At 40.8% G+C, this 18,683-nt stretch overlaps 1 protein-coding gene across 3 annotated transcripts in view; it reads left to right on the forward strand.

The window, feature by feature from the left end:
* Positions 1 to 18,683, forward strand: part of STK32A (serine/threonine kinase 32A) — a 130,649-nt gene that overhangs the window by 73,098 nt on the left and 38,868 nt on the right. For all 3 annotated transcript variants that reach the window (XM_072826391.1, XM_072826393.1, XM_072826392.1), the window contains one exon: positions 14,942 to 14,979. In XM_072826391.1, the coding sequence (XP_072682492.1) occupies positions 14,942 to 14,979 (38 nt within the window). The remainder of the gene's footprint in view (positions 1 to 14,941; positions 14,980 to 18,683) is intronic.

An 18,683-nucleotide genomic window follows, 5' to 3' on the forward strand; every position in this document is an offset into this window, starting at 1 on the left:
CACCAGCATTTTTTAACCATTTAATTTATACTACAAAGTACATATATCATCTTTTTAATGACTTAAGAAGAGCTATCATTTATTGTGCATATGCCAGTGGCCACCGTGGTAATAAGCATTTTGTGTGCACTGGCTAATTTGATAGTCAATGGTACTATGACAGGGTTGAGTAATTTGCCTAATATCATGTAGTTCGTGTACTAAGGCCAGATTCAAAAGTAGGATAATCTGATTCAAAGACCCTGCTCTTAATAAAGGCTCCCTTATTTTTCCTCATATGAAAATAATAGGCATCCTCAAGATCAGATGAGCTTAAAAAAAAAAAAATCAGAGGAGCTATTTACTGCTGTTCACCCAACAGCAACAAACACTGGTTTAGATACGTATTTTTAGTTGGTACGGGCTAAATTGCATGTCTCCCAAAAAGATATGTTGAAAGCCTGAGTCCAAATATCTCAGAATGTGACCTTATTAGGAAAGAGAGTCTTCACAGAGGTAATCAAGTAAAACTGGTTCATTATGGTGGCCCCAGTCCAGTGTAACTGGTACTCTTATCAAAAGAGGATATTTGGGCACAGAGAGAGGATGATGTGAAGGACACAGGAGGAAAACACCATGTCAGGATAGAGGACTGGAGTGGTGCATTTCTAAGCCAAGGAAGGCCCAAGGTTGCCAGCAAACCAACAGAAGCTAAGGAGAAGCAAGGAAGAGTTCTCACCTATAGGTTTTGAGGAAGCATGGTCCTATTGAAACCTTGATTTTGGACTTGCACTCTCCAGAACTATGAGATAACATATTTCTGGGTTTTTTTAAGGCCCTTGGTTTGTAGTACTTTGTTACAGCAGCCCCGGTAAACTAATGCAGTATGCTTGTATAGTTTTCTTAGCTGCTAAGACTTTAATCTTCATGTGTAGAAGGTGCTACTCAGAACAGCTTCTGTCCTCACTATTGACGTGCTGCTTCAAATATATTATGGCATGGGAGGCCAGCATTAAAAAAAAAAAAAAAGAAAAGAAAAGAAAAGAAACTTGTTAAAATTGCCTGCAAAATTAGGGTAACCCAAGAGAATATTCAACAAGTCAAATCCATTGGCTTTAGCATATAGTAAACTATTTTATGTAGTCCACAGATGGTCTTTTATGTTTCAGATTTGGTAAGATATTTCACATATCTGTGGCTTTCTTATAACATTTCTCTGGTCCAAGGTGTTTGGTTTTGCTTTTAGGCATCTATAAGGGAAGTTAAATCTTCTTCAGTTTACCAAAGCAGTGTGTCCAGTATGAGAAAATTGTAAGTCTAAAAAATGATAGATTAGCTGATTGCTTGTACTGTGTACATTCCACTTGGCTTTCTTCTTTTCAACCTATTGATAATTTTTGCTGTTGCAGTGGGATCAAGAATTTGGTTTCAGGCCACCATTTTCTGTGGAATGGTTAAGAAAATGACCTTACTTTTTGTTTTGGTAAATCTTCTCTTCAGCAGATCATCAGCCTTGTAAATGTTCTCTTTCTCTCACTCCCACAGCAGAAGGGCCACTTGAGCCTCAAAAACAAAACGGCAGTGCAGTAATGAGGGTATTAGGTTGATATGTTCTACTCAGCACCTGCTCCCAAGCTACCAAATAATGAATGAGCATGAATAACACATGGCGAAAACAGGAGAATTTGCCTTCTTGGTATTAGGCATCAGGCAGTTTTGAAAGCAGCTTTGTGACTGTGCTTCTTACACAAGACCACCTATTTGTGAAAACCCAGTGAAAAAGGCAGAGAACTGCTCGTTTCCAGGTTAACATTTAACTAGCCTGTGCTGTGCTTCTGGTAATTTCTATTAGTTGAAGAGCTTCATTAATTATGCAACCTGTGACTTGGTCCAAATTTAATTTTACTTTACCTACACACATTTGAGTACAAAGCTGAAGCTTCATTCTTTCAGGTTTAGTCACTTATTTGTGTGCCAGGCACACAGTTCTTGAATAGAGCTTTGAAAAATAAAAACATGGGGTTTTTTTGTACTTGCAGAGCTCACGGTTTAGTTGAAGAGACAGTGAACAAGGAACCAAGCACCTAAATAACCATGTTAGTTACAGATTGCCTTTAGTGCTTCCTGGGCAATCAGCAGGATCCTAAGAGAGTACGCATCTGGGGGGAAGGCGGGCTACCTTATGTATTAGCATGGTGCTCAGAGAAGACCTAGCTGGTAGGCAGCATCTGAACCCAGACTTGCCGGACAAGTAGCTCTAAGGTCGAAGTCTGTTCTGCCCAAGCAGCACAGTGGTCTTTGCAGTTGGAACATGCGAGAAAGGGGGAGAGTGGTTCAAGAAGCAGTAAGAGAGGGGAGCCGAGGCCAGATCAGCTCATCAAGTTCAAGCAAATACTTGAGCTCAACCTAACTTCCTATTTGTAGTTGAGTGAAAATACAAAGCCAGTCCAGCAAAGGGGACATACTTGAATTTGTTATCAGTTTGGAGATAAGAGTAGAGCATGCACAGTGGGTGGTATGAAAATGAGGCTGGAAATGGTAGAGAATGGGGCACGCTAGCTCTTCTGGATATCAGAATAAGAGCCTCAGATTAGGAGTCCACAGTGCTCACTCTGCAGACAATGGATTGGCATACTTTTTCTGAGACTTATTTTTCTCATTTGTAAAATGGTCTTAATAATATCATACGTGATACAGCTGAACAACTATGAAAAGCTCCTGTCACAATGCTTGGGAGGACAGGGGCGGCCAAGGAAGGGAAGCCCTATTGCTATTTTCCAGATTCATGTAAAACAACTAAAGGGGCAGCCCAGGTGGCTCAGTTGTTTAGCGCCACCTTCAGCCTGATCCTAGAGACCCGGGATCGAGTCCCTCGTCGGGCTCCCTGCATGGAGCTTGCTTCTCCCTCTGCCTGTGTCTCTGCCTCTCTCTCTCTCTCTCTCTCTCTCTCTCTCTCTCTCTCTCTGTGTGTGTGTGGGGGTGTGTGTGTGTCTCTCATGAATAAATAAATAAATTCTTAAAAAAAAAAAAACAACTAAAGGCTATTTATCACCAAGCCGTAGGATAGTAAAGGTAAAGCGCAGCTTAGAAATCAAGTCCTACCTCCACCCAAAGATAGAATTTGTTCCACAACTTCCCCAACAAGAAATTGTCTTCCTAACCTCACAATACTTCAGAGATGGGACACCCGCTGCCACGTAAAGGATTCATTTCACGTTCAGATCTGATTTTCAAAATGTTCTTCCTCCCAGTGACTCACAGGCAGCCTCACGGTTGATTCTGCTGCTGCCCACGGGAGCCTTGAGTCAGACAGGGCCTCTGCTTAGTTGTCACCTACGATTACTGCTGCACTGGGTCATTTATCAGTGGCCTCCAGGATCCCTCCTGGTCAATGCCCTGTTCTGGTTAGCCAAGATTTGTTCCTCGTGAAGTTTTTTTATAAAGTTTTTATTTATTTATTTATTCATGAGACACACAGAGAGAGGCAGAGACACAGGCAGAGGGAGAAGCAGGCTCCCTGCAGGGAGCCTGACGTGGGACTTGATCCCTGGACTGGGATCACGCCCTGAGCCAAGGGCAGACGCTCAACCGCTGAGCCACCCAGGCATCCACTCCTAAAGTATTTTGAATATCACTTCTGGGGTCAGGTAAACGTGAACTGGAGTTCTAGCTCCTCATCATAGTCGGGGACCACAGGATAGCTACATCAGCTCTCTGTGGCTCTGGGGGGCCCCATCTATGCACTAGGGAGAATCACTGTACCTACTTCAGGAGGCTCCTTGAGAATAATAGATAATAAAGCATTTAAAGGCTCATCCTGGTTTCTCACATGTTGCCTTAAGTGGAATCAACCATCAGCAGTACATCACGATGGTTTAATGGTAGTTGAAAACAACGATTCATCATTTAATACCCTCAGTTTAACATCAGTTTCTCCCCTTCTAGCCCTTCCTACAACTGGACACTTACTAATCATTTGTTCAATGTTTTTTACAGTCAGTCCAACAATCACTATGTGCCAGACCAGTGTACTTGGAGTTTTGTGTGCCTCAACTCACTAAACCTTCACAGCAACCCTATAGATCCTGTTACTGTCCTCAGGACATAAATTCAGAGGTCTGAGTCTCCGAAGGGTATTTACAGTCTTTTACTAGGGAAGCAAATTTTTCTGAAGGCCCTGATAGTAGGATCCCGTTAGGTCTCACTGACCATTCTGGCTCATCCCCACCTTAACAGAAACCGTGATAAGGGAACCAGATTCTCATGATTGGTGTACAATGATCATCCCTCAGTCTGGGACTGGGTGAGGGAGAGAAGAGACACTGGCATCAAACCCAATGGCCTGGGACTGAATTCCAGCTGGGTCATGTATGACCCCGGCAAGAGAGGATAGTTTCAGTTCTAGAGCTGAAATGGAACAAACTGCTTTTTGCCTCAAATTGAATACCCCTGTCCTCTATGCAATTATAAAACAAAACAAAACAAAACAAAACAACAACAGCAAAACCCTCTCATGACAATTTATCTGTTACGATCAATAGATGACCACTCCTTGGTCTCTCTTACTTTGTAGACTCTTTCCCTTCCACTAACTAGTACATTTCTTTCCCTGTACATTTCTCTTCAGGTTGAGAGAAAGACCCAGGAGATTTGAGTTTAAGCCAGTCCTTGTGGCCAGGGGACTTAGCTCAGGTCCCTAATGCCATGTCCTTGCTTCCTTGGTTATAGAATGGATAAATGGGACCTAGGTTTCTATCTGTGTGAATCCAAATTAAAGGAAATAATGGCAGTGAATGAGCATTGACTAATGCTAAACAGCAAGGCAGGAAGCCTTGTCATTAAACATTCTGCCTCCAAAGAGTGCAAGTTGGCTAAAAATCTCAAGTGAGTGGGATGGTGGGATATAACCATGCTTCTCAACAGGAATATCTGACTGATGGATCTGTACCATCAGGATAAGTGTGACTCACCTTACTAGAACAACAGATTTATTCCATATAACACATGTGGAACTTTACTTTTACATTTAAAAGAAACATGACTATATTATAGAGTTGGGAGGAAAATATACATGATTTTCAAATATAGGAAAAAAATTAAACTCGCTGCAGCCCAATATGAACCACATCCCAGACCCCCAGGTACGTGAGGACATTCTTCTCTCTTCTGTGGAGAAGTAAAATATAAGCATTGAGATATAAACTAAGATTGCACCTCACTATCTCTGGTTGTACCCCAGCTCCAGCAGTTACTTATCATGTAATCTTGGATGAGTAATGTAAACTCTCTGAGCTACGCTTTCTTCACCTGCAAAAATGGGGGTCATATTCTAAGTGAGGGAGCTGCTGTGAGCAATAAAAGATATGTTGTCTATCAAGTAGCTGTTGTAGCATGGACAGTAAGTGGTAGCTAGAACCATTCTATTACTCATGGGAAGTGCAGCAGTTTGACAATTTTTTATCAATTCTCCTGAAACCCCTCTTTCCTGTGTCTAAGTGAGGAATTGCTGATCAACCTTGGCACTCATTTCTCTCGAACATGAAGGCCCTCCTTTTCAACATGGCAGACACTACTAACTAAAGAGTTGGCCCCATGCTTGGAACCTACTTGCCATCCTAGCTAAAATAACCACGTGAGCAATAGTGGAAAGACCATGACATTTAAATTCCATCTCTGTCATTTATGAGCTGTGAGACTGTGGACAAGTCAGTGGCCTTAGATTCTCTCTCTCTCTCACTCCCACTTTTGTATATGTAGATAGTACTGCTTTCCTTTAGTGTCTAAGTGGTAAATCAAACAAGGGAGGTGACTTTTAGGGAACCTCTGTGAGAAGCCTTGGGTGACTCATGAGGATCAGGGCTCAAAGGGCTCTGAAAGGTCAGCTGAGCAGGTTAGTGTTCCTCTGCTGCACTATCCACTTACTGTATTGCTGTCAAATGCTTATCCAGCCTCAGTGACAACATCCACATCACATTTTAAGATTACATGATAGTTCACACCAACTTTGGAAGTGTCTATCTATTAAGAGGTTCTTTCTCAGATCCTGACTTCAGTGCTTATTTGTAACTGCCTCAGTGCTCTCTACTGAAGAACTGGCCCCCCCCCTTTTTTTTTTTTTTTTTTTTGCCAAAGGGCCATTAACATCTGGTCCCTACCACTCTTCCCCTTTACCAAAGAAACCTATCCTGGTTGTGAATATCTTCATAAGTTGTTTGGGTTGGGGGGTTTGGAGGAGAATGACATGCTAAGCTGGAGGTCTAATGCTCTGGCTTGTATTTGGTGATTTAACATAAAAGGTAAATTATTATGGACAATGGAGGAGAAATTCAGAAGTCATGAGAGAAGACATCAGAGAGAAGGAAGGCATGGTAGGTAGGCTAGTGTCTTCAATGATACTTGAGAAAAGAAACACAAATTCAAAAAGGGATGCTGCATAACATTTTCACGGATGGTAGGATGGTAAAGTCATTGCCTTCATCACCCGATTAATATATAATGACATTGGACCTGTGTAGTGGGGTGACAAATGAAAAGCAGTGCTATCCATGAAAATCCATTACACTCAAAATGAATATGTAAACATTTTATATGTATATATAACTACATGTATAAAATATGTATTATATATTATTACAGAATGTATTTTTAACTCATATTCCCTTGAACAAACTATGGGGAATGTTGGATTTGTTTTTTGTTTTTTTTTTTTTATTTATTTACTTATGATAGGCACACAGTGAGAGAGAGAGAGGCAGAGACACAGGCAGAGGGAGAAGCAGGCTCCATGCACCAGGAGCCCGACGTGGGATTCGATCCTGGGTCTCCAGGATCGCGCCCTGGGCCAAAGGCAGGAGCTAAACCGCTATGCCACCCAGGGATCCCGGAATGTTGGATTTGAACAACAAGAACAATAAGCAGGCAGAGGGATGCCTGGATGGCTCTGCGATTGTCTGCCTTCAGCTCAACGTGTGATCCTGGGGTCCTGGGATCGAGCCCCTACACTGGGCTCCCCGCAGGGAGCCTGCTTCTCCCTCTGCCTGTCTCTGCCTCTCTCTGTGTCTCTCATGAATAAATAAATAAAATCTTAAAAAGGTAAGCAGGCAGAAAGTTACTAAAAGAGTAAATCTTAAAAATTTTCATCACAGTAAAAAAACAAAACAAAACCCACTCTAACTATGTGTGGTGATGGATACTAACTAAACTTATATATATTATGAAATGATCACTACAATGAGTATCAAATAACTATTTCCTATACCTGAAACGAATATAACATTATATGTCAATTATATCTAAATTTTTAAAAATGAAATTTAAACTTAAAAAAAAAAATCAGCCAGTTAGTAAAAAAGAGATGGAGGATTACTTGGTCCATAATCTAACTCTGGCACTCTTTACGACTGCCTCCTGTTGAACTATGCATTTCTGCTCACAAACACCCCTTATAGGGCAGCCTGGGTGGCTCAGTGGTTTAGCGCCACCTTCAGCCCAGGGGGTGATCCTGGAGACCCGGGATGGAGTCCCACGTCGGGCTCCCTACATGGAGCCTGCTTCTCTCTCTCCCTGTGTCTCTGTCTCTGTCTCTGTGTGTGTGTGTGTGTGTGTGTGTGTGTGTGTGTCTCATGAATAAATAAAATCTTTTTTAAAAGATTTATTATTTATTATTTATTATTATTTATTATTTATTATTTATTATTTATTTATTTGAGAGAGTGACAGAGTGACATGAGCAGACAGAGCAAGCATGAACAAGGTGGTGGGGGGATGGGCAGAGGGAGAGGGAGAAGCAGACTCCCCTCTGAGCAGGGAGCTGATGCGGGGCTTGATCCCAGGATCCCACCTGAGCCGAAGGCAGATGCTTAACCACCTGAGCCACCCAGGCACCCCAATAAATAAAATCTTAAAAAAAAACAAATACCCCTTATACCCTGCCATCCCCACCTCACTTTTTTCTTACATATGTCTTTTTATGTGACCAAAAACGTCTGTGTGACATCTTAAATAATATAGAATCATATGCATAATATATTTCCCCTCTCAAGAAATAGGAGAGAGCCCCATACAAGAGTACATTATGTAAGAAAGAATTAAACCCCAACTGTAGACCTATCACAAAGCTATGGACACTGAAGGGGTTGATTGTGGTTTGGAGACACTGATTTTCTTGTTCCCTGTTCTCACAATACCCCATATCGGGTTGCAGGGTGAACAACTTGATTCCAGGGTAGGTGCAGTGAAGGGATGTAATTAGCCTATTAAGTTCTGCTAATATCTTGTAAAGTCATTCGAGTGAGAACAGCAGATACATCAGTTCTGCCTTGGATCCTGCCCCAGGGAGCATTGTATTTCCACGGTACAATTTATAGTTGCCACCGTAGGCATCAGCTGATTCAGCCTTTTCTGCTTAATTAAGTCGAGATGGAATGAAGAATTTCTACAGAATGTGTGTCCCTAGAACTGCAATTTACCACGCCCCAAATTCTGTAGCCCCTCTCCAAAGTCACAAGCTCTAATTGTGCAGAAATCACTTCTTTCTTACTCTTGCTCTAAATATACACTCATACGTTTAATAAAAATGATCAATGTTCTGGTTGACCAACAGTAAATACAGTGCATCAGTCATAGAGAGGACTTTCTTTGTTTTGCTTTTTCCTGGCTCTTCTTAAGGAAAAAAGAAATATACGGCTTTTAATTCCAGAAGTTTGAGAAGCCAAGGGACCAGATTCACTCATTTTTATGACAAATATTTACTTGAGTCCTTGCTTTGTTCTGGGCACTTCTACGAGCCCAGGAGCTATAACATTGTACAATACAGAAGAGATTTCCTTTCTCTGAGAACTTATATTCCAGTGGGGTAGAAAAATAATAAATAAATAGGAAAATAGTGTTCAGAGCTGTGCTGAATGTAAGATGGAGGTGAAGAGGTAAGGATGGTGGGGGAGGCTATTTTAGGTCAAGTGGTCAGGAAAGAATTTGGAAGAGATATTTTAGCATAGATCTGAAATGATAGGAAGCAGTGAGCCAAATAAAGGTCTAAGAGAACAGGATTGCAGACAAAGGAGGTTGCAGTCCGAGGGAGCCATCTGTGCAAAGGAGGGAAAGCACACCCTCAGTGTGGCTGGAGCATGGTGTGTGGCAGGGACGGGGTGCTATTGTGTGGAGCTCAGGGCTGTGCAGGGCTAGAGTATGTAAAGGGCATATGATGCCAGCAATAAATGATTTAGATTTTTATTTCATGTGAATTGGGAGCCAAAGGATGTTACACAGGGAATATTGTGTGGTGGCCCTCACCACTTTGAGGGCCATGTGACTAGTGGATTGTTGAGGGACAGTAGGAGAAGCAAGAAGGTACTAGTGCATTACTTCAACTGATACCTCATGTAAGTGGTATCATATCATGTTTGTCCTTTGGAGTCTAGCATATGTCACTTAGTGTAATGTCCTAATGGTGCATCCATGGTGTAGCCTGTATCAGAATCCTGTTTCTTTTTAAAGCTGGATTCCACTGTATGTATACACCACCTTTTGTTTATTCATTCCCCCACTGTTGGATATTTGGTTTGTTTCTACTTCTTGACCACTGTGAATAATGCTGCTATAAACATGGATATATGAATATCTGTTCAGATGTTTGCTTTTCTATTGTTTTGGGTACATACCCATAGAAAAAGAACGTGGAACCATGTATTAATTTCCATGTTCAATTTTTTTTGAGAGACCACCATACTGTTTTCAGTAATTGTATTTCAAAGGTGGAGTTATTAAGAGTTGTTGAAGGACTAATACTATGAGTTAAAGAAAGAAAAGAATTAAGAATGATCTTGAGATTTTCAGGGGCACCTGGGTGGCTTAGTCAGGGAAGGATCTGCCTTTGGCTCAGGTCATAATCTCGGGGTCCTGGGATCCAGCCCTTGACCAGGCTCCCTGCTTCTCCCTCTCCCTACTTCTCCCTCTCCCTCTGCCACTCTCCCTGCTTCTGCTCTCTTTCTCTGTCAAATAAATAAAATATTTTTTTATAAAAAAAGAATAATCTCAAGATTTTAATTTTTACAGTGGGAGAATTATGAAGCTATGTGCTAGGAATCCTGAAAGAAGAGGATTTGGGTATCTGTATGGGATGTGGATAAATGCCAAGGCTTCTCTTTAGAACATATTTGTCATGGCTCTTAGACATACGGATGGAAATATCAAGCAAGAAGTTGGACATATTATTAATCTAGAATTACAGGGTCAGGGATGGAGACAAAATATGTGTGTGTCTGTGTGTGTGTACACACATACATATATGTATATATTTTTATTTATATTTCCAAAATATATATAATTTTTTTAAATCACAGGAATAAATGAAATAATTTAAGTGAGAGTAGCGGTATATGTGACTAAGCTCTGGGGAATCAGCATTTAGAGGTTGAACCAAGAAGATACCAGCAGACAAGACTGGGGAGGAATCTCTGTGGCAGAAGGAAAACCAGTAGAAAGGGGCTTTTTGCAAAACACAAGAATAAAGTATGTCAGAAGAGAAGGAATGATCAATCCACAGAGAAGTAAAGCATGGTAAATAAAAATGCAGCTAGGGGATTTGGCAAACTGGAGGTCATCGATGTATCCGACAGGGGCAATTTCAGGAAGTAGCAGAGATGGAAGCCTGGCTGGAATGGGCTGAAAAGGAGAACGGAGATGCTGTTTCTGATTTCTCACCTATTAACAACTCAATCCAGAGTTGTTATTGCAAAGGAAATTAGTGAAAATGGGATGATAAGTGGAGGTAGTTATGCATCAAGGAAGGTATTTCCAAGAGACTCAACCATAACATACTTCCTAAAGAGAGGTAGAAAAAGGTGTAGGAGAAGGGAAGGAATACCAAGCTAAGAGAAATCTGTGAGAAGGTGAAAGAAGATGAGATCCAGAGCTGCAAGAGAAGAGTTGTCTGGGGTAGGTGCAGGGACTTTTAATTTATTATAACTGGTGGGAAGGCTATGAGTATGGATATAGAAATAGGGAGGTTGGTAGACTTAATAGTAGGTAGCTCTCTTGTCTTTGTGAAGTGGTTGGTAGACTCAGTGGTAGATAGTTCTCTTGTCTTTGTGAACTAAGGAGGTTCAGCCATCAACTGAGAGAAATTGAGAGTGAACATGAAAGAGGCCTGAGGGCAATGGAGAGTGTGATGTGCTCCTCTTGGAGAAGGTATCTCACTAGGGCTTGGCACACTGGTGCTGGCTTGAGATATGCGGCCATGAATTCAAATGAGAGGTAAATATTACTATGTCTGTTTCCAGCAAAGTTCAGGAGCTTGGCTGTAGGTGAGAAGAATTGGGGAGTTGGGTTTAACCAATAGTGTGGTTTTAATAGATAAAAACAATTGAAGGCAGTAAGAAAATTAAAGATTTGTACAAGGGATGTTAACAGTGGCTGTGGAAGGGAATTAAGGATATGAATGAGGGTTTTGATGCATAAACACAAAGTGATAGAGTCAACAATTGATGGTCTCAGGGTGATGCGTGTACAAGCTTGGGGAGTGGACTGGAGAGAAGGTCAGGTTGGTCAGGGGTGGGCTGCTATAATAACAAAGGAATGATTAGGAAATAGGAGTAAGTAAACACTTCGGGTATCAGATAGAAGGAAAGAAGATTGAAGGTTAATTCGGGTTAATATTCAAAGTTCATGCATACATGCACCTGCACATTGGTATGGCATATGCTTTGTTCTGCTTGTAGTTACTAAGGGGCTTATGATTCATTAAAATTGTCAAGAAAAGAGGATCCTGACATTCTTGGTGTGTCAAAGACAAGGTCGTCTTATTTCAATGACATAAAAGCCACTTGACTAGGCTGAAAATGCATCCTCAAAACCTATTGCAGAATTTCATCTTTAATGGCTTTTGTGATTTGATGTAACAACCACACAGACATTATATCACCTCGAATTACGGATAACAAGAGAGAAGGAACTTATTAGTGACTCGCTGATGATAGGAAGTTGTTAGAGTCCTCCATATAGGTCTGAACCAAAGAACTTTGCCAACAGTGCTAAGTGTTGTGCTTTTCCAATGCCTTTTCATTCATAGATAAGCTTTTAAGAGGTTCAGAGTTTAAAATCAGATTGACATCTTTGGATGTGGACAATGTTTGGATGGTATCTCTGAACATGATTGTACATCAGAAAGTCCTAGACGTTTCTGTTTTTTTTTTTTGTTTTTTTTTTTGTTTTTGTTTTTGTTTTTTTGTTTTTTTTTTGGACAGACACATAGGCCTGGCCACAGAGAGTCCAATTGCCACAGGACTGAATGAGATCAGGGAACCCAGGTTGTTTACAGCTCCCCCAGGTGATTTTCAACATAACCACCAAGTTAAACCATAGTAGAGGTCACCTTAAATGAAAGAAACAGCTTAGAATAAGTTCCCTCATACTTAGTGTTATTTGACCAAGCTACAGAGCTGAGGAAGTGGTGCTAAATTTCAAAACTAGAAAACATCAACTTGTCCTATCAGAATTTTAATATAGTACACCGGGTTTATTATCACTGTCTTCTGGTATGTGAATAAATAATGTTAGCATGCTGAAGTTTACCCTGTAGTGACTTAGAAGTTACCTCATCACATTTCAGGGAAGCTATGTACTCAGAATCTGTGTCTATACACTTTATTTTTTTCTTAAAGTCCAACTTTTAAAATATTTATCTTACATTTTCCACATATATGTTTTCTCTGAATTTTGTAGTAAACACACCCCTTTTACACTGTAAAGCTTTTGGCATGGTTCCTTATGAACCTTTCCTACCCTCTCCATCCCAGAGCCAACTAGATCTCATTTATCTTTTTATTTCCTATATTCTAGCACAGTGGCTTCTCAAAGTAGATAAGTATTCAATGAATAAATGAATATAAGTAGGAATAATCATATGAGCTGTTACATCTCTGATCTCTGTATTATTCTTTAAGCTTCAAGGTAGTTTCTGGGAAAGGTAGTAGATACAATGAGATGTGGCTTTGACACTTAAAAATGATGCTCAAGGATTTCATAGAAACGTCTGAAAGTGTCAAACCCACAGCAAGTCATCTTACTCACCAAGCCTTCATGAATCCAGGCAGTGAAATCATTATGCTAATCTTGTCATACCCAAGTGTCTTCCCTCCCCACAGAACTCCATGGGGCCTCTTTTTTGCTGATGCTGCTCACTGGGTGAGGGTGTGAAAGAGGTAGCAAGAAACTAATATCCGGTTTACCTTAAGCTTTGAATTGCACAGTATTTGAGGGTGCATCCTTAGTACTCTGGTATGTACCATTAGGATTAGCCTTCTTGAATGCACTAGACATTCTCCTGGTATCATTTAGTCATTCATTTACCGCCTGCCAAGCACTGTGAGCCTATGTAATGGAATATGACATTAACCTAGAAACCATCGCTGACATCAAGGAGTTTATGATCCAGTTAGAGAAAAAGAAATATGAGCATGATAAATGTTATGATGGAAGAAGTATACCATGCCAAGCACATAGGAGGAGCCGTAGACTCAGAACTGGAGATTCAGAGAAGGCTTCCTGCAGGAAGTTGTTTCAGACCTTTGAGTTGAGGGATGAATCTGCTTTTTCTGAGTCCCTTGGTAAGAGAGCTCTGATTGAGGCAAAGAATCAGCAGAAGGTGAGGAGATGCAGGGAGCACAGGAGCCAGATGATGAAAGGGACTTTATTTCATATGAGTGAGTTTGGACTCGATAATTCTTGAAACAATAGAATCCATCTCAAAAGAGTTTGGGGTGGAGTTTGCAATACTAAGAGAGTTTAACCATAGAAACAGGTAATTTGAAACCCTATGACATGCATCTTTTTAGTCAGTTGTACCCTGCACCAGAGAAAAATGTGTCACAGATACAGATGATGACTTCTGAATCCAGAATTAATGTTTGAAACCTAACAAAGGAAATAAGAAAATATTCAAAGTTCATGCATACATGCACCTGCACATTGGTATGGCATATGCTTTGTTCTGCTTGTAGTTACTAAGGGGCTTATGATTCATTAAAATTGTCAAGAAAAGAGGATCCTGACATTCTTGGTGTGTCAAAGACAAGGTCGTCTTATTTCAATGACATAAAAGCCACTTGACTAGGCTGAATATGCATCCTCAAAACCTATTGCAGAATTTCATCTTTAATGGCTTTTGAGAATTTAGGTTGGAGGGCTATAATGGTGTATTAGGGAAAGGCAGTAAAACCCTAGTGCAAGAGCAAGGGCCCTTACAAACTACACTGCTGTTCTCTGATTGAGGCTTACACTAATACTATGTCATGAGGACTTTGAAAACACCGTGGGCCACTCCTCTAAGTATTTACCATCAAACTACTCCTTTCACTGGAAAAAGGTGAGTTCTGTTTCCTCCTATGAATTTAAGGATCTCACTAATGCCTGGAAGATGAGTCCAACTCCTTTAATTACCCCAGCGATAATATTTATTAAGTAACGAGAGACATTATAGCATCTTCTAATTTCTGCAAGTTTAAAATATAACCCTATCTTAGATCATTTTTTCCTTGTTTTTTAGAGTCTTGACATTCATTCCAGTGACAAAGATGAAAAGGATACTGAGTACTACTACCTATGGCAATTTAATTGCCCCTATGACCCTAGAAGCTAAAGTTACCTGCTTACATGTCAGATGCTACAGAAGTAAAGAATGTCAGCTTTTGGATGACAGGGACTCAATCTCAAAGCCCAGATCTTTCTTTTACTAACAGAGGCCCTTTAAGCCTCCATTTTCTGATCTAGAAATTGGGGATCTTAATTGTAATCGTGTCAGAGATTCACCATGGAAACTGGATGAGAGCGTGAATGACGAAGGGCTAGCTCATTGTTTCAAGCCAACTTGGAGCTCTTGTGTGCTTCCACTTTTATCCTTTAGTTCTATTTGCTTGTTTGCTTGATTGATTATGAGCAACTTTCTCTTTTCCTTTTACTCCCCTAGGGATATGAAGCCTGACAATATTTTGCTTGATGAACATGGTAAGTAAATTATTTGTTTACAATCAACGTGACTTGCACATAAAACAAAGGATGTGGGACAAAAGGATTATCCCCAGCAAAGGAGTGTTACACACGGGAAAGGCCCTGCTTGATTCAGTTGAGTTCTATGTTCAAACTTGATTTGATGGGTGGGAGGGACAAGGTGGGTGGGTGGACATTATTACTGTATCAGGGGAATGGTACCCCCCCCCCAAAACCCTTAGATAACATTTACATAATGAAAAAGTTACTCCCTTTACAATTTTCTTACACTTCTGTTTTTTTTCCCAGAAAACCATCACAGGTTTCTTTGGTGCTAATTTGCCTTAATATCTTTCTAAAAATCATCTCTTTTTTTTATAAAGACAGAAAAGGCCTCAAGCTCAGAGCATTTGGCAGGCAAGAGTAGCTACTGAATGATTAGCGCCACTATTTTGTTCTCGTTGCACCTACGTTTATGCTTTTCTTCTTATGAGGGAAAAATTGGTTTCACATTTGCAGAAGAGCGAGCGAGTTTTCTGCTCAAGGATTTTTAGATTTTAAAAAACCAGTCATTTTAAAGAAAAAGAGAGAGTGGACAATGGTATATGAGGCACCCAAGTGGGGAAGTGATACAAGGATTTGGCAGGAACCATGAAGGTGATCTGTGAATGCCCGAAGCCCAGGAGACACTGATTAAGGATATCCTGAGAGCCAGCTTTCGCCAGCAATGATTAATGTGTGTCATCTCTTCCAAGTGTTTATTATTGTTTTTCCAAGTGTTTATTTTAATGTATGTTTGGATATACTGGTATATCAGGGTGGACCATAGGCAAAGGTCTTTCTTCTGTGTTTCAGAAGCTGTTGGATGAGGGAGTCCTAAATGAGCAAGGCTCCTTACTCATTTGACTTTTACAAAAGGAACTTGCAGTGGGACTGCAACTCCAAGTACCAGCCACTGCTCATTACTTATTTACCTACGTGCATTTTAAACCTGATGTGCAAGACCCCACCTGTGCTCAGAGGGCAAAAAAAAAAAAAGCAAAAAACAAAACAAAAAAAAACCCTTCTGTGTATGACCTCTAATTTTGAAGCCTGGGGTCATTATTTATTTATGGACTGTCTAAAAGATTTTTTCCACTTTCTTCTAGTGCTTCATTTCTTCCTTGCCTTTACTGCTTCTGACCTTTGGGAGCAGATTCTTGGAATCTCCAAAATGTGAGCAATAGTGAGATGTGGCATGAAGGTGACTTTCATGAAAACACTGGCTGTCCCTGCCTTACATAAGAGGCAGGAGCCTCTCTCAGCCTGGTGCAGATAAACCCTGTGGAGCTTCACAGTTGTGGGGAGGGCCTCCCCTCACCCACAGAGGCCACCTCTGCACAATTTAGAAAAAGGTTCTCTGTCTCCCCAGCCCAGCCTTATGAATGCACATGGCTGGTCCACTAGAACACAATCTGGGGTTCTGTTCCCACTTGCCCCCTTCTCTGCTGCCTTTGTGTGCAGCATATCGCTCTACTACTTGTTGAGGCCCCGAATGGAGACATGTAGGTCCTGTTCACCACAACCTTTTCAAGATTTACTTCCCATTCAAACCAGTGTTTTCATTTTGGGCCTCAAACCTGGCTTCGTCACATTTCTACCATAAAGTCATCCAATTCTCCCTCATTCAGTTTCTTTCTCCTCCTCATTTTCTGGTCAATTTGATGATTGTAGATTAGGAGAATAGTCCAGAAATCAATTAATCTTCAAGTTTACCTGCCCTTAGAAACTACGCTTTTGAAAGAATCATTGTGTAATATTGTAGTTAGAGTATGGATTCCGGAGTCTAATTATCTGAATTCAAAACCCAGTTCACCCCCTCACTCATCACTAGCTTTGGGAGTTTCCACAGACTGTTTAAACTTTCTCTGAATCTCAGTTTTTTGAGGAACCAAAAGAGTAATTAATTCTTAGAGTCACTCTAAGAATGAACTAGCATACTATTTTAAAAATGCTGATTGCAGTGTCTGCCACACTCAAAAGTTAAATATTCATATAATCCCATGAGGTACAGTAGCTTTCTTCCTTCAAAAAGGAAGCTAAGGCTTCTGCATCTTGTTCTATGTGGCTCTGTCTGTAGCAGATGGTCCGTGAAAGCTGGGCCCTTACCTGTGTTTTCTAAAGAATTATTTTGATTCCAGAAGGGATGTGCCAAAACGTTAGTGTGTCTAAGCAATTTTGTGTAGCACTAAATCTTAGGCACCTATGCCTTCAGTAATCTGTTCTGCTTTTCCCTCCATGCACAGGGGGCTAAGCCCCCTTTTGGGGGCATTTTAGTCTTGGAAGGGCTGAGGCTCTGTTGCTTAGGGAGTGTGAGCCACCATCCCAGTCGGGACCCTGTCAATCTACACCTGTCACCTGGTGAACTGTTTACAATAACCCTTTAAGGTTTTGGGTTTCAATGATGAATTAAGAGGTCTTTTTTGCATTATTTTTTCATCCTGCATTCTACTTGAGAATCACTGCAGTAAATAAGAGAAGCATTGTTTTGGAAAGGAATGGATACATGAATGGGATAGAAGCAAACAACAAAAAAGATAGAGAGCTGTATTCTCTGAACATTGTCCTGGGAATCCCCTTCTGAAGAAAATATTTTAAGGCTATCTACTCTCTGTTTATGCGGATTCTGAGAAACCAAGGCTTTCCGGCATTATGCAGGGACCATGATGAACCACCCTTAAATGAATACATTCCTGATACCCTCCAGCCCTGAGCACATTCTATAGAGCTGCTCCCGTGAGAATCAACTGACCCCCAAATCAATGCACGCCTTTTCGATTGTCTTCTGGTGTGATTTCCATGTCTCCTATTTGAAATCCTCATGTGTCCTCTCCGTCCACATTCAGAGTGTTTCACCCCCGATGGGCCATCACATGCGCCTTTTGCACGGGGATTTTAAGCAACCATGAAGGATAATTGCCTATCTTTGCCATGCCTCCTACGCCTGTTCCTCCAAGTGAACTGTGTATCACACCACACTGCTCACATTTTAATTCAGCACCATCCTGCTACAGGAAGAAACTTTGTTTTATTCTTACTGATTCATGTTGCCTCGCATTCATCAGAAAAGACTGATATTTAAAGGAACTGAATCCCTTTGTAAAATGGAGAATCTTTCCACCGTGTCAATGAACATTCAGAACTTGACTGAAAAAATGTTTTTAATTTAGACCATACCTGTTACTGTTCTCCCCAAACGTGTCATTCACTAGTTCATAGCCCAAGCTGGCATTAGCTCTTGGATGGCTCATCAATCGTCCTGATAGATATTTTCATATCCTACCAACTTAAGTACCCCCATCCAATTCTATCAATTCCATAGTGTCTAAATTTTTGTGTCTTAAATTATTCAGGAAATAAATGCTGCATCCAGAGGAACAATAATGTCTGCCTGGCATATCTGAGGAAATGACAATTATGGCATCATCTATAATTTAGTTTCCTTAATATCATCCCTGGTCCCAGGAAACAGAGAAAGGCAAAACTCGGTCTGGGGGTAGGAGGAAGAACTAAGCATGCTACCCGAACAGCTTCTTCCTTGCAGAGTCCCAAAACAGGCCTAAAAATCAAGTGGGAAGCATCTTTTCTTTAAGAAAAAAATTATCTAGGGGTGCTAGATGGCACAGTTGGTTGGGGGTCCAGCTCTTGATTTCTGCTCAGGTCATGATCTCAGGGTCAGGGGA

Source organism: Canis lupus, chromosome 5, assembly GCF_048164855.1.
Source record: "Canis lupus baileyi chromosome 5, mCanLup2.hap1, whole genome shotgun sequence".
In the NCBI taxonomy this organism is placed as follows: domain Eukaryota; kingdom Metazoa; phylum Chordata; class Mammalia; order Carnivora; family Canidae; genus Canis; species Canis lupus.